Genomic DNA, 16,713 nt, shown 5'->3' with positions numbered 1-16,713 from the left:
CGGTCACCCAGTGCGCAGAGCGAGCGCAGTAACTTGAGATGAAAGGCTTGGGGACATAATTGGATGAGAATTGTTTACAGAGAAAGTGGCTATTCGATTCTGGCCTGCTTCCGTTATGGACCATTTGCTGAGTGAGGAGATCAGTAGTGTTCCCATGCCAGGCTATTGACTCATGATTTATATTTTATGTAGCCTTTTAAATGGCTGCTTTTCTTATTGTTTATACATGTCTAATAATGTTATATCGAGCAACTAGTGTCACTGTGTCGATTTGTAAATGACAACGTGATCATCTATTTGACTTAGATTATACATACTATTTCCTCTCCTACTATAACCTTGAAATAGGCCTATTATGATGGAAGACAAACAGCCTCAATAAAAGTTAGTAGCATATACTCTCCAGAGTTTAAGCACTACGCTCCTCCTATCTTGTCACTTGAGAAATGAAGATAGGACGGGCTTAGTTTTCTCTATTGAGGTCAAGCAGCTCCACAAAGTGCCTAATAGCTCATTATTGGCTCAGCTGCCTGTCTGCCTCGAGCACAGTTTCAGAATGTGGCCACTGGAGGCTCCCAGCAGTTTATGCGTCACTTCATTCCGAACGCCGATGATGGCGGAGCTCGAGATAGTGCAGCCTGAACCGGAGGCGCCCGAAGTTCTCAATGGGGACGCCGACGAAAACGAAGCGAAAGAGGACGCGGAGCCCTCCGAAACAGGGAAGAAAAAGAGAAGAAAAAAGAAGAAGAAGAAGACCGCTGTCCCAGGTAAGAAAGAATGCATGATAGTGAGAATAAATTCCCGTTTTGGACATAGCGCATTATTGAGGGGTCCCCTGTTGTGCCACAGCGTAAAAAGACCGGTAAAAATGAGAAGCGTGGGGCTTTACTACCTGTCAGAAAGTGATCACGTTCTGCCGCAGCTGTCACGGCTGTCCCGCGCCTGGAAGTGAACGGGTACCGGTGCCGTTATGAGGGCTAAAGGGGAGAAGCACATCTGGAAACGGGACAATGCCTCTCTCGAGGCTTGAAATCGCTTCTTCTATTGGTTTAATGGAATGCTGTCAAATTCGAAAATTGAAGAATGTTGCAGCGATAAGATGACAGTCATATCACAGGACTTTTCAGCACTTGTCTTCTTCTTTAATGTTAAAAGAGGTCCACTAGGGAGAAAAGTAAACAAAGCTTTAGCACTAAATACAGGCTATACCTTATCTTGTAAAAACACATGTGATCTTGAGATTATTTTCTGGTGTGTGTTAAGCTATGTATCTATATAGTCCTGTTTCTGAAAGGGCTATAGGCATGGCATAATGCTGCAGGGTACCTACATATGCCCTTGGGATATTGATTCCAGGTATAGATACAAATTATGCATTGCTCCTGCCAAGTTCTGTTCACATTAGATGCACTTTCTCAAAATGTATCAATTTACCCACTTTAAGTGTGTGTGTGTGTGTGTGTGTGTGTGTTGTGCACACACGTGCGTTTGGGTATGTGTGTGTGTTGCATGTGTGTGTGTATTGCATGTGTGTGTGTGTGTGTGTTGCATGTGTGTGTGTTGCGTGTGTGTGTGTTGCATGTGTGTGTGTGTTGCACGTGTATGTGTGTGTGTGTGTGTGTGTTTGATTGTGTGCGTGTATGACTTTGCAGCAGGGACAAATGAGTCTGAGGGGGATGGAGATACGGGAGGAGGTGTTGGTGATGTGACGAAACAGTTGGAGCAGCAAGCCCTGCCCGAGGACATAGATAAGGAGGATGATGGAGAGGAGGGTATGAGTCTATGACTTCATCATCATCATCATCATCATCATCATTCACCATTGTCCTTCTCATACTCAAACTCAACATGTGACCTGCGACATGAGTTTGGTGTCATTTAGTGTGGTGCGTTCACCAACGAGCTACATCACCTGCTAGCATTCTAGTGGCCAACGTGACTGACTGAACCACTTCTCAGTTCCTCTTTCACTTTATCATCCTAATCGTTCTCGTACGGATCTCCAAGTCCCGATTTGGCCCTTAATAAACCTAAACAAATGTATCATTTGACCTGCGACGTGAGTTGGCGTCTGCTGCTGCCCATTACAGTAAATTCTTAAGTGCGAACAGTTAACTACAAGCGTACGTGAGTTGTGACTGAACACGTCATGTCACGTTCGGTTAGAGAGAATCCAAAAATGTATGTTTTTTCGACAGATGGAGAAGAGGGTGAAAACTCCGCAGGGAAGAAGAAGAAGAAGAAGAAGAAGAATAAGAAGGGAGGTGAGTTTGTTGTCGTAATCGTACTTGGCGTGGTTTCTCCCTCTGCATGGTTTGACTTCCTTTTGTTACCAGAACCTTCAATGGTTTTTACAGATGAAAACCGTGTGTGTATGTCTCGACTTGATTTGTTATTTTGCTTGAGAAGAGGTTTCCCCTACTAGACTTTTACTGCACCTGTATTAGTGATAAGATAAGCATTCGGAAAAGTATTCAGACCTGGGAACTTATTCTGAAATGGATGAAATATATATACAGTGCCTTGCAAAAGTATTCGGCCCCCTTGAACTTTGCAACCTTTTGCCACATTTCAGGCTTCAAACATAAAGATATAAAACTGTATTTTTTTGTGAAGAATCAACAACAAGTGGGACACAATCATGAAGTGGAACGACATTTATTGGATATTTCAAACTTTTTTAACAAATCAAAAACTGAAAAATTTGGCGTGCAAAATTATTCAGCCCCTTTACTTTCAGTGCAGCAAACTCTCTCCAGAAGTTCAGTGAGGATCTCTGAATGATCCAATGTTGACCTAAATGACTAATGATGATAAATACAATCTACCTGTGTGTAATCAAGTCTCTGTATAAATGCACCTGCACTGTGATAGTCTCAGAGGTCCGTTAAAAGCACAGAGAGCATCATGAAGAACAAGGAACACACCAGGCAGGTCCGAGATACTGTTGTGAAGAAGTTTAAAGCCAGATTTGGATACAAAAAGATTTCCCAAGCTTTAAACATCCCAAGGAGCACTGTGCAAGCGATAATATTGAAATGGAAGGAGTATCAGACCACTGCAAATCTACCAAGACCTGGCCGTCCCTCTAAACTTTCAGCTCATACAAGGAGAAGACTGATCAAAGATGCAGCCAAGAGGCCCATGATCACTCTGGATGAACTGCAGAGATCTACAGCTGAGGTGGGAGACTCTGTCCATAGGACAACAATCAGTCGTATATTGCAGAAATCTGGCCTTTATTGGAGAGTGGCAAGAAGAAAGCCATTTCTTAAAGATATCCATAAAAAGTGTTGTTTAAAGTTTGCCACAAGCCACCTGGGAGACACACCAAACATGTGGAAGAAGGTGCTCTGGTCAGATGAAACCAAAATTGAACTTTTTGGCAACAATGTAAAACGTTATGTTTGGCGTAAAAGCAACACAGCCCATCACCCTGAACACACCATCCCCACTGTCAAACATGGTGGTGGCAGCATCATGGTTTGGGCCTGCTTTTCTTCAGCAGGGACAGGGAAGATGGTTAAAATTGATGGGAAGATGGATGGAGCCAAATACAGGACCATTCTGGAAGAAAACCTGATGGAGTCTGCAAAAGACCTGAGACTGGGACAGAGATTTGTCTTCCAACAAGACAATGATCCAAAACATAAAGCAAAATCTACAATGGAATGGTTCAAAAATAAACATATCCAGGTGTTAGAATGGCCAAGTCAAAGTCCAGACCTGAATCCAATCGAGAATCTGTGGAAAGAACTGAAAACTGCTGTTCACAAATGCTCTCCATCCAATCTCACTGAGCTCGAGCTGTTTTGCAAGGAGGAATGAGAAAGAATTTCAGTCTCTCGATGTGCAAAACTGATAGAGACATACCCCAAGCGACTTACAGCTGTAATCGCAGCAAAAGGTGGCGCTACAAAGTATTAACTTAAGGGGGCTGAATAATTTTGCACGCCAAATTTTTCAGTTTTTGATTTGTTAAAAAAGTTTGAAATATCCAATAAATGTCGTTCCACTTCATGATTGTGTCCCACTTGTTGTTGATTCTTCACAAAAAAAATACAGTTTTATATCTTTATGTTTGAAGCCTGAAATGTGGCAAAAGGTCGCAAAGTTCAAGGGGGCCGAATACTTTCGCAAGGCACTGTATATTTTTACCCCTCTCATCAATCTGCACACAATACCCCATAATGACAAAGCAAAAACAGGGTTTTAGAAAATGTTGCAAATCTATTCAAAATATAAAACTGACATATCACATTTACGTAAGTATTTAGATCCGTGTTAAGTATTAGGGTTAGGGTTAGTTATATACATGGTGTTATTCAGGTTAGGGTTAGTTATATACATGGTGTTATACAGGTTAGGGTTAGTTATATACATGGTGTTATACAGGTTAGGGTTAGTTATAAACATGGTGTTATACAGGTTAGGGTTAGTTATATACATGGTGTTATACAGGTTAGGGTTAGTTATATACATGGTGTTATACAGGTTAGGGTTAGTTATATACATGGTGTTATACAGGTTAGGGTTAGGGTTAGTTATATACATGGTGTTATACAGGTTAGGGTTAGTTATATACATGGTGTTATACAGGTTAGGGTTAGTTATATACATGGTGTTATACAGGTTAGGGTTAGGGTTAGTTATATACATGGTGTTATACAGGTTAGGGTTAGTTATATACATGGTGTTATACAGGTTAGGGTTAGTTATATACATGGTGTTATACAGGTTAGGGTTAGTTATATACATGGTGTTATACAGGTTAGGGTTAGTTATATACATGGTGTTATACAGGTTAGGGTTAGTTATATACATGGTGTTATACAGGTTAGGGTTAGTTATATACATGGTGTTATACAGGTTAGGGTTAGTTATATACATGGTGTTATACAGGTTAGGGTTAGTTATATACATGGTGTTATACAGGTTAGGGTTAGTTATATACATGGTGTTATACAGGTTAGGGTTAGTTATATACATGGTGTTATACAGGTTAGGGTTAGTTATATACATGGTGTTATACAGTTTAGGGTTAGTTATATACATGGTGTTATACAGGTTAGGGTTAGTTATATACATGGTGTTATACAGGTTAGGGTTAGTTATATACATGGTGTTATACAGGTTAGGGTTAGTTATATACATGGTGTTATACAGGTTAGGGTTAGTTATATACATGGTGTTATACAGGTTAGGGTTAGTTATATACATGGTGTTATACAGTTTAGGGTTAGTTATATACATGGTGTTATACAGGTTAGGGTTAGTTATATACATGGTGTTATACAGGTTAGGGTTAGTTATATACATGGTGTTATACAGGTTAGGGTTAGGGTTAGTTATATACATGGTGTTATACAGGTTAGGGTTAGTTATATACATGGTGTTATACAGGTTAGGGTTAGTTATATACATGGTGTTATACAGGTTAGGGTTAGTTATATACATGGTGTTATACAGGTTAGGGTTAGTTATATACATGGTGTTATTCAGGTTAGGGTTAGTTATATACATGGTGTTAGTCAGGTTAGGGTTAGTTATATACATGGTGTTATACAGGTTAGGGTTAGGGTTAGTTATATACATGGTGTTATACAGGTTAGGGTTAGTTATATACATGGTGTTAGTCAGGTTGGGGTTAGTTATATACATGGTGTTATACAGGTTAGGGTTAGGGTTAGTTATATACATGGTGTTATACAGGTTAGGGTTAGTTATATACATGGTGTTATACAGGTTAGGGTTAGTTATATGCATGGTGTTATACAGGTTAGGGTTAGTTATATGCATGGTGTTATACAGGTTAGGGTTAGTTATATACATGGTGTTATACAGGTTAGGGTTAGTTATATACATGGTGTTATACAGGTTAGGGTTAGTTATATACATGGTGTTATACAGGTTAGGGTTAGTTATATACATGGTGTTATACAGGTTAGGGTTAGTTATATACATGGTGTTATACAGGTTAGGGTTAGTTATATACATGGTGTTATACAGGTTAGGGTTAGTTATATACATGGTGTTATACAGGTTAGGGTTAGTTATATACATGGTGTTATACAGGTTAGGGTTAGTTATATACATGGTGTTATACAGGTTAGGGTTAGTTATATACATGGTGTTATACAGGTTAGGGTTAGTTATATACATGGTGTTATACAGGTTAGGGTTAGTTATATACATGGTGTTATACAGGTTAGGGTTAGTTATATACATGGTGTTATACAGGTTAGGGTTAGTTATATACATGGTGTTATTCAGGTTAGGGTTAGTTATATACATGGTGTTAGTCAGGTTAGGGTTAGTTATATACATGGTGTTATACAGGTTAGGGTTAGGGTTAGTTATATACATGGTGTTATACAGGTTAGGGTTAGTTATATACATGGTGTTATACAGGTTAGGGTTAGGGTTAGTTATATACATGGTGTTATACAGGTTAGGGTTAGTTATATACATGGTGTTATACAGGTTAGGGTTAGTTATATACATGGTGTTATACAGGTTAGGGTTAGTTATATGCATGGTGTTATACAGGTTAGGGTTAGTTATATACATGGTGTTATACAGGTTAGGGTTAGTTATATACATGGTGTTATACAGGTTAGGGTTAGTTATATGCATGGTGTTATACAGGTTAGGGTTAGTTATATACATGGTGTTATACAGGTTAGGGTTAGTTATATACATGGTGTTATACAGGTTAGGGTTAGTTATATACATGGTGTTATACAGGTTAGGGTTAGTTACATACATGGTGTTATACAGGTTAGGGTTAGTTATATACATGGTGTTATACAGTTTAGGGTTAGTTATATACATGGTGTTATACAGGTTAGGGTTAGTTATATACATGGTGTTATACAGGTTAGGGTTAGTTATATACATGGTGTTATACAGGTTAGGGTTAGGGTTAGTTATATACATGGTGTTATACAGGTTAGGGTTAGTTATATACATGGTGTTATACAGGTTAGGGTTAGTTATATACATGGTGTTATACAGGTTAGGGTTAGTTATATACATGGTGTTATACAGGTTAGGGTTAGTTATATACATGGTGTTATACAGGTTAGGGTTAGTTATATACATGGTGTTATACAGGTTAGGGTTAGTTATATACATGGTGTTATACAGGTTAGGGTTAGTTATATACATGGTGTTATACAGGTTAGGGTTAGTTATATACATGGTGTTATACAGGTTAGGGTTAGTTATATACATGGTGTTATACAGGTTAGGGTTAGTTATATACATGGTGTTATACAGGTTAGGGTTAGTTATATACATGGTGTTATACAGGTTAGGGTTAGGGTTAGTTATATGCATGGTGTTATACAGGTTAGGGTTAGTTATATACATGGTGTTATACAGGTTAGGGTTAGTTATATACATGGTGTTATACAGGTTAGGGTTAGTTATATACATGGTGTTATACAGGTTAGGGTTAGTTATATACATGGTGTTATACAGGTTAGGGTTAGTTATATACATGGTGTTAGTCAGGTTAGGGTTAGTTATATACATGGTGTTATACAGGTTAGGGTTAGGGTTAGTTATATACATGGTGTTATACAGGTTAGGGTTAGTTATATACATGGTGTTATACAGGTTAGGGTTAGTTATATACATGGTGTTATACAGGTTAGGGTTAGGGTTAGTTATATACATGGTGTTATACAGGTTAGGGTTAGTTATATACATGGTGTTATACAGGTTAGGGTTAGTTATATACATGGTGTTATACAGGTTAGGGTTAGTTATATACATGGTGTTATACAGGTTAGGGTTAGGGTTAGTTATATACATGGTGTTATACAGGTTAGGGTTAGGGTTAGTTATATACATGGTGTTATTCAGGTTAGGGTTAGTTATATACATGGTGTTATACAGGTTAGGGTTAGTTATATACATGGTGTTATACAGGTTAGGGTTAGGGTTAGTTATATACATGGTGTTATACAGGTTAGGGTTAGTTATATACATGGTGTTATACAGGTTAGGGTTAGTTATATACATGGTGTTATACAGGTTAGGGTTAGTTATATACATGGTGTTATACAGGTTAGGGTTAGTTATATACATGGTGTTATACAGGTTAGGGTTAGTTATATACATGGTGTTATACAGGTTAGGGTTAGTTATATACATGGTGTTATACAGGTTAGGGTTAGTTATATGCATGGTGTTATACAGGTTAGGGTTAGTTATATACATGGTGTTATACAGGTTAGGGTTAGTTATATACATGGTGTTATACAGGTTAGGGTTAGTTATATGCATGGTGTTATACAGGTTAGGGTTAGTTATATACATGGTGTTATACAGGTTAGGGTTAGTTATATACATGGTGTTATACAGGTTAGGGTTAGGGTTAGTTATATACATGGTGTTATACAGGTTAGGGTTAGTTATATACATGGTGTTATACAGGTTAGGGTTAGGGTTAGTTATATACATGGTGTTATACAGGTTAGGGTTAGTTATATACATGGTGTTATACAGGTTAGGGTTAGGGTTAGTTATATACACGGTGTTATACAGGTTAGGGTTAGTTATATACATGGTGTTATACAGGTTGGGGTTAGTTATATACATGGTGTTATACAGGTTAGGGTTAGGGTTAGTTATATACATGGTGTTATACAGGTTAGGGTTAGTTATATACATGGTGTTATACAGGTTAGGGTTAGTTATATACATGGTGTTATACAGGTTAGGGTTAGTTATATACATGGTGTTATACAGGTTAGGGTTAGTTATATACATGGTGTTATACAGGTTAGGGTTAGTTATATACATGGTGTTATACAGGTTAGGGTTAGTTATAAACATGGTGTTATACAGGTTAGGGTTAGTTATATACATGGTGTTATACAGGTTAGGGTTAGTTATATACATGGTGTTATACAGGTGTAGCAGGTGTCTAAGCCTATATTGCTGTACCATGTGTTGCGACCATATGGGACTATATGTTGCTAATAGCAACAATGTGTTGCACATCTGCAGACGCTAACCTCTCTCTTCCTCTCTCTTCTCATCCTCATCTCCCTCTCCCTCCCTCTCTCTATCTGACCCCTCTTTGCCCTCTTCCCCTTGTCCTCCTCTCTTCCGATCCTCCCATCCCTCTCCCTCCCTCTCTCTATCTGGGGAACAGTGAAGGGGCAGACTGACCCTCCCACTGTCCCTATTTGTGAGCTGTATCCCAGTGCTGTCTTCCCAAAGGGAGAGGAATGTGAATATCCTCCATCTAAAGACGGGTATGTCACCTCTACCAAGTCCATTGGCCTTATGTAGTGTGGCGTCCATAGATCTAATGCAGTGTGGTGTCTATCGATCTAATGTAGTGTGGTGGCCATAGATCTAATGCAGTGTGGTGTCTATAGATCTAATGTAGTGTGGTGGCCATAGATCTTATGCAGTGTGGCGTCCATAGATCTAATGTAGTGTGATGTTCATAGATCTAATGTAGTGTGATGTTCATAGATCTAATGCAGTGTGATGTTCATAGATCTAATGCAGTGTGATGTTCATAGATCTAATGCAGTGTGATGTTCATAGATCTTATGCAATGTGGTGTCCATAGATCTAATGCAGTGTGGCGTCCATAAATCTAATGCAGTGTGATGTTCATAGATCTTATGCAGTGTGGCGTCCATAGATCTAATGAAAGTGTGCTGTCCATAGATCTAATGCAGTGTGGTGTCCATAGATCTAATGCAGTGTGGCGTCCATAGATCTAATGAAAGTGTGGTGTCCATAGATCTAATGCAGTGTGGTGTCCATAGATCTAATGCAGTGTGGTGTATAGATCTAATGCAGTGTGGTGTTCATAGATTTAATGCAGTGCGGTGTCTATAGATCTAATGCAGTGTGGTGTCTATAGATCTAATGCAGTGTGGTGTATAGATCTAATGCAGTGTGGTGTCCATAGATCTAATGCAGTGTGGCGTCCATAGATCTAATGCAGTGGGGTGTCTATAGATCTAATGCAGTGTGGTGTCCATAGATTTAATGCAGTAGGGTGTCTACATGTAACAGTATAAGTTTAGACCGTCCCCTCGCCCATACCCGGGCGCGAACCAGGGACCTTCTGCACACATCAACAGTCACCCTCGAAGCATCGTTACCCATCGCTCCACAAAAGCCGCGGCCCTTGCAGAGCAAGGGGAACCACTACTTCAAGGTCTCAGAGCGAGTGACGTCACTGATTGAAACGCTATTTAGCGCACACCGCTAACTAAGCTAGCCGTTTCACATCCGTTACACTCACCCCCCTTTTGACCTCCTCCTTTTCCGCAGCAACCAGTAATCCGGGTCAACAGCATCAATGTAACAGTATAAGTTTAAACCGTCCCCTCGCCCATACCCGGGCGCGAACTAGGGACCTTCTGCACACATCAACAACTGACACCCACGAAGCATCGTTACCCATCGCTCCACAAAAGCCGCGGCCCTTGGAGAGCAAGGGGGACTACTATTTCAAGGTCTCAGAGCAAGTGACGTCACTGATTGAAACGCTATTTAGCGCACAACGCTAACTAAGCTAGCCGTTTCACATCCGTTACATATAGATCTAATGCAGTGGGGTGTCTATAGATCTAATGCAGTGTGGCGTCCATAGATCTAATGAAAGTGTGGTGTCCATAGATCTAATGCAGTGTGGTGTCCATAGATCTATTGCAGTGGGGTGTCTATAGATCTAATGCAGTGTGGTGTATAGATCTAATGCAGTGTGGCGTCCATAGATCTAATGCAGTGTGGTGTCCATAGATCTAATGCAGTGTGGTGTCCATAGATCTAATGCAGTGTGGCGTCCATAGATCTAATGCAGTGTGGTGTCCATAGATCTAATGCAGTGTGGTGTCCATACATCTAATGCAGTGTGGTGTCCATAGATCTATTGCAGTGGGGTGTCTATAGATCTAATGCAGTGTGGTGTATAGATCTAATGCAGTGTGGTGTTCATAGATCTAATGAAGTGTGGTGTATAGATCTAATGCAGTGTGGTGTATAGATCTAATGCAGTGTGGTGTTCATAGATCTAATGCAGTGTGGTGTACATAGATCTACTGCAGTGTGGTGTCCATAGATCTAATGCAGTGTGGTGTATAGATCTAATGCAGTGAGGTGTCCATAGATCTAATGCAGTGTGGCGTCCATAAATCTAATGTAGTGTGGTGTATAGATCTAATGCAGTGTGGCGTCCATAGATCTAATGCAGTGTGGTGTCCATAGATCTAATGCAGTGTGGTGTCCATAGATCTAATGCAGTGTGGCGTCCATAAATCTAATGTAGTGTGGTGTATAGATCTAATGCAGTGTGGCGTCCATAGATCTAATGCAGTGTGGTGTCCATAGATCTAATGCAGTGTGGTGTCCATAGATCTAATGCAGTGTGGCGTCCATAAATCTAATGTAGTGTGTTGTATAGATCTAATGCAGTGGGGTGTCTATAGATCTAATGCAGTGTGGCGTTCATAGATCTAATGAAAGTGTGGTGTCCATAGATCTAATGCAGTGTGGTGTCCATAGATCTAATGCAGTGTGGTGTCCATAGATCTAATGCAGTGTGGTGTCCATAGATTTAATGCAGTGCGGTGTCTATAGATATAATGCAGTGTGGTGTCTATAGATCTAATGCAGTGTGGTGTATAGATCTAATGCAGTGAGGTGTCCATAGATCTAATGCAGTGTGGCGTCCATAGATCTAATGCAGTGTGGTGTCTATATATCTAATGCAGTGTGGTGTCCATAGATCTAATGCAGTGTGGCGTCCATAAATCTAATGTAGTGTGGTGTATAGATCTAATGCAGTGTGGCGTCCATAGATCTAATGCAGTGTGGTGTCCATAGATCTAATGCAGTGTGGTGTCCATAGATCTAATGCAGTGTGGCGTCCATAGATCTAATGCAGTGTGGCGTCCATAGATCTAATGCAGTGTGGTGTCCATAGATCTAATGCAGTGTGGTGTCCATAGATCTAATGCAGTGTGGTGTCCATAGATCTAATGCAGTGTGGTGGCCATAGATCTAATGCAGTGTGGTGTCTATAGATCTAATGTAGTGTGGTGGCCATAGATCTTATGCAGTGTGGCGTCCATAGATCTAATGTAGTGTGATGTTCATAGATCTAATGTAGTGTGATGTTCATAGATCTAATGCAGTGTGATGTTCATAGATCTAATGCAGTGTGATGTTCATAGATCTAATGCAGTGTGATGTTCATAGATCTTATGCAGTGTGGTGTCCATAGATCTAATGCAGTGTGGCGTCCATAAATCTAATGCAGTGTGATGTTCATAGATCTTATGCAGTGTGGCGTCCATAGATCTAATGAAAGTGTGCTGTCCATAGATCTAATGCAGTGTGGTGTCCATAGATCTAATGCAGTGTGGCGTCCATAGATCTAATGAAAGTGTGGTGTCCATAGATCTAATGCAGTGTGGTGTCCATAGATCTAATGCAGTGTGGTGTATAGATCTAATGCAGTGTGGTGTTCATAGATTTAATGCAGTGCGGTGTCTATAGATCTAATGCAGTGTGGTGTCTATAGATCTAATGCAGTGTGGTGTCCATAGATCTAATGCAGTGTGGCGTCCATAGATCTAATGCAGTGGGGTGTCTATAGATCTAATGCAGTGTGGTGTCCATAGATTTAATGCAGTAGGGTGTCTACATGTAACAGTATAAGTTTAGACCGTCCCCTCGCCCATACCCGGGCGCGAACCAGGGACCTTCTGCACACATCAACAGTCACCCTCGAAGCATCGTTACCCATCGCTCCACAAAAGCCGCGGCCCTTGCAGAGCAAGGGGAACCACTACTTCAAGGTCTCAGAGCGAGTGACGTCACTGATTGAAACGCTATTTAGCGCACACCGCTAACTAAGCTAGCCGTTTCACATCCGTTACACTCACCCCCCTTTTGACCTCCTCCTTTTCCGCAGCAACCAGTAATCCGGGTCAACAGCATCAATGTAACAGTATAAGTTTAAACCGTCCCCTCGCCCATACCCGGGCGCGAACTAGGGACCTTCTGCACACATCAACAACTGACACCCACGAAGCATCGTTACCCATCGCTCCACAAAAGCCGCGGCCCTTGGAGAGCAAGGGGGACTACTATTTCAAGGTCTCAGAGCAAGTGACGTCACTGATTGAAACGCTATTTAGCGCACAACGCTAACTAAGCTAGCCGTTTCACATCCGTTACATATAGATCTAATGCAGTGGGGTGTCTATAGATCTAATGCAGTGTGGCGTCCATAGATCTAATGAAAGTGTGGTGTCCATAGATCTAATGCAGTGTGGTGTCCATAGATCTATTGCAGTGGGGTGTCTATAGATCTAATGCAGTGTGGTGTATAGATCTAATGCAGTGTGGTGTTCATAGATCTAATGAAGTGTGGTGTATAGATCTAATGCAGTGTGGTGTCCATAGATCTAATGCAGTGTGGCGTCCATAAATCTAATGTAGTGTGGTGTATAGATCTAATGCAGTGTGGCGTCCATAGATCTAATGCAGTGTGGTGTCCATAGATCTAATGCAGTGTGGTGTCCATAGATCTAATGAAGTGTGGTGTATAGATCTAATGCAGTGTGGTGTCCATAGATCTAATGCAGTGTGGCGTCCATAAATCTAATGTAGTGTGGTGTATAGATCTAATGCAGTGTGGCGTCCATAGATCTAATGCAGTGTGGTGTCCATAGATCTAATGCAGTGTGGTGTCCATAGATCTAATGCAGTGTGGTGGCCATAGATCTAATGCAGTGTGGTGTCTATAGATCTAATGTAGTGTGGTGGCCATAGATCTTATGCAGTGTGGCGTCCATAGATCTAATGTAGTGTGATGTTCATAGATCTAATGTAGTGTGATGTTCATAGATCTAATGCAGTGTGATGTTCATAGATCTAATGCAGTGTGATGTTCATAGATCTAATGCAGTGTGATGTTCATAGATCTTATGCAGTGTGGTGTCCATAGATCTAATGCAGTGTGGCGTCCATAAATCTAATGCAGTGTGATGTTCATAGATCTTATGCAGTGTGGCGTCCATAGATCTAATGAAAGTGTGCTGTCCATAGATCTAATGCAGTGTGGTGTCCATAGATCTAATGCAGTGTGGCGTCCATAGATCTAATGAAAGTGTGGTGTCCATAGATCTAATGCAGTGTGGTGTCCATAGATCTAATGCAGTGTGGTGTATAGATCTAATGCAGTGTGGTGTTCATAGATTTAATGCAGTGCGGTGTCTATAGATCTAATGCAGTGTGGTGTCTATAGATCTAATGCAGTGTGGTGTATAGATCTAATGCAGTGTGGTGTCCATAGATTTAATGCAGTAGGGTGTCTACATGTAACAGTATAAGTTTAGACCGTCCCCTCGCCCATACCCGGGCGCGAACCAGGGACCTTCTGCACACATCAACAGTCACCCTCGAAGCATCGTTACCCATCGCTCCACAAAAGCCGCGGCCCTTGCAGAGCAAGGGGAACCACTACTTCAAGGTCTCAGAGCGAGTGACGTCACTGATTGAAACGCTATTTAGCGCACACCGCTAACTAAGCTAGCCGTTTCACATCCGTTACACTCACCCCCCTTTTGACCTCCTCCTTTTCCGCAGCAACCAGTAATCCGGGTCAACAGCATCAATGTAACAGTATAAGTTTAAACCGTCCCCTCGCCCATACCCGGGCGCGAACTAGGGACCTTCTGCACACATCAACAACTGACACCCACGAAGCATCGTTACCCATCGCTCCACAAAAGCCGCGGCCCTTGGAGAGCAAGGGGGACTACTATTTCAAGGTCTCAGAGCAAGTGACGTCACTGATTGAAACGCTATTTAGCGCACAACGCTAACTAAGCTAGCCGTTTCACATCCGTTACATATAGATCTAATGCAGTGGGGTGTCTATAGATCTAATGCAGTGTGGCGTCCATAGATCTAATGAAAGTGTGCTGTCCATAGATCTAATGCAGTGTGGTGTCCATAGATCTAATGCAGTGGGGTGTCTATAGATCTAATGAAAGTGTGGTGTCCATAGATCTAATGCAGTGTGGTGTCCATAGATCTAATGCAGTGTGGTGTATAGATCTAATGCAGTGTGGTGTTCATAGATTTAATGCAGTGCGGTGTCTATAGATCTAATGCAGTGTGGTGTCTATAGATCTAATGCAGTGTGGTGTATAGATCTAATGCAGTGTGGTGTCCATAGATCTAATGCAGTGTGGCGTCCATAGATCTAATGCAGTGGGGTGTCTATAGATCTAATGCAGTGTGGTGTCCATAGATTTAATGCAGTAGGGTGTCTACATGTAACAGTATAAGTTTAGACCGTCCCCTCGCCCATACCCGGGCGCGAACCAGGGACCTTCTGCACACATCAACAGTCACCCTCGAAGCATCGTTACCCATCGCTCCACAAAAGCCGCGGCCCTTGCAGAGAAAGGGGAACCACTACTTCAAGGTCTCAGAGCGAGTGACGTCACTGATTGAAACGCTATTTAGCGCACACCGCTAACTAAGCTAGCCGTTTCACATCCGTTACACTCACCCCCCTTTTGACCTCCTCCTTTTCCGCAGCAACCAGTAATCCGGGTCAACAGCATCAATGTAACAGTATAAGTTTAAACCGTCCCCTCGCCCATACCCGGGCGCGAACTAGGGACCTTCTGCACACATCAACAACTGACACCCACGAAGCATCGTTACCCATCGCTCCACAAAAGCCGCGGCCCTTGGAGAGCAAGGGGGACTACTATTTCAAGGTCTCAGAGCAAGTGACGTCACTGATTGAAACGCTATTTAGCGCACAACGCTAACTAAGCTAGCCGTTTCACATCCGTTACATATAGATCTAATGCAGTGGGGTGTCTATAGATCTAATGCAGTGTGGCGTCCATAGATCTAATGAAAGTGTGCTGTCCATAGATCTAATGCAGTGTGGTGTCCATAGATCTAATGCAGTGTGGCGTCCATAGATCTAATGAAAGTGTGGTGTCCATAGATCTAATGCAGTGTGGTGTCCATAGATCTAATGCAGTGTGGTGTATAGATCTAATGCAGTGTGGTGTTCATAGATTTAATGCAGTGCGGTGTCTATAGATCTAATGCAGTGTGGTGTATAGATCTAATGCAGTGTGGCGTCCATAGATCTAATGCAGTGTGGTGTCCATAGATCTAATGCAGTGTGGTGTCCATAGATCTAATGCAGTGTGGTGTCCATAGATCTAATGCAGTGTGGCGTCCATAGATTTAATGCAGTGTGGTGTCCATAGATCTAATGCAGTGTGGTGTCCATACATCTAATGCAGTGTGGTGTCCATAGATCTATTGCAGTGGGGTGTCTATATATCTAATGCAGTGTGGTGTATAGATCTAATGCAGTGTGGTGTTCATAGATCTAATGCAGTGTGGTGTCCATACATCTAATGCAGTGTGGTGTCCATAGATCTATTGCAGTGGGGTGTCTATATATCTAATGCAGTGTGGTGTATAGATCTAATGCAGTGTGGTGTTCATAGATCTAATGCAGTGTGGTGTCCATAGATCTACTGCAGTGTGGTGTCCATAGATCTAATGCAGTGTGGCGTCCATAAATCTAATGTAGTGTGGTGTATAGATCTAATGCAGTGTGGCGTCCATAGATCTAATGCAGTGTGGCGTCCATAGATCTAATGCAGTGTGGTGTCC

General features: G+C 41.4%; 1 protein-coding gene across 1 annotated transcript in view; it reads left to right on the top strand.

Moving 5' to 3' along the window:
• The first annotated feature begins 4 nt into the window (after positions 1–4).
• LOC110502417 (methionine aminopeptidase 2-like) overlaps positions 5–16,713 on the top strand; it is a 34,384-nt gene continuing 17,675 nt past the window's right edge. The window contains exons 1-4 of the mRNA XM_036959906.2: positions 5–767; positions 1,653–1,772; positions 2,199–2,264; positions 9,170–9,272. Coding sequence (XP_036815801.2) covers positions 557–767; positions 1,653–1,772; positions 2,199–2,264; positions 9,170–9,272 — 500 coding nt within the window. The 5' untranslated portion in view covers positions 5–556. The remainder of the gene's footprint in view (positions 768–1,652; positions 1,773–2,198; positions 2,265–9,169; positions 9,273–16,713) is intronic.

This window comes from Oncorhynchus mykiss, chromosome 2 (genome assembly GCF_057628025.1).
Source record: "Oncorhynchus mykiss isolate SJ-2025 chromosome 2, ASM5762802v1, whole genome shotgun sequence".
NCBI lineage: Eukaryota > Metazoa > Chordata > Actinopteri > Salmoniformes > Salmonidae > Oncorhynchus > Oncorhynchus mykiss.
Note: the sequence above shows the minus strand (reverse complement) of the source record. Positions and strands in the feature narration are given on the sequence as shown.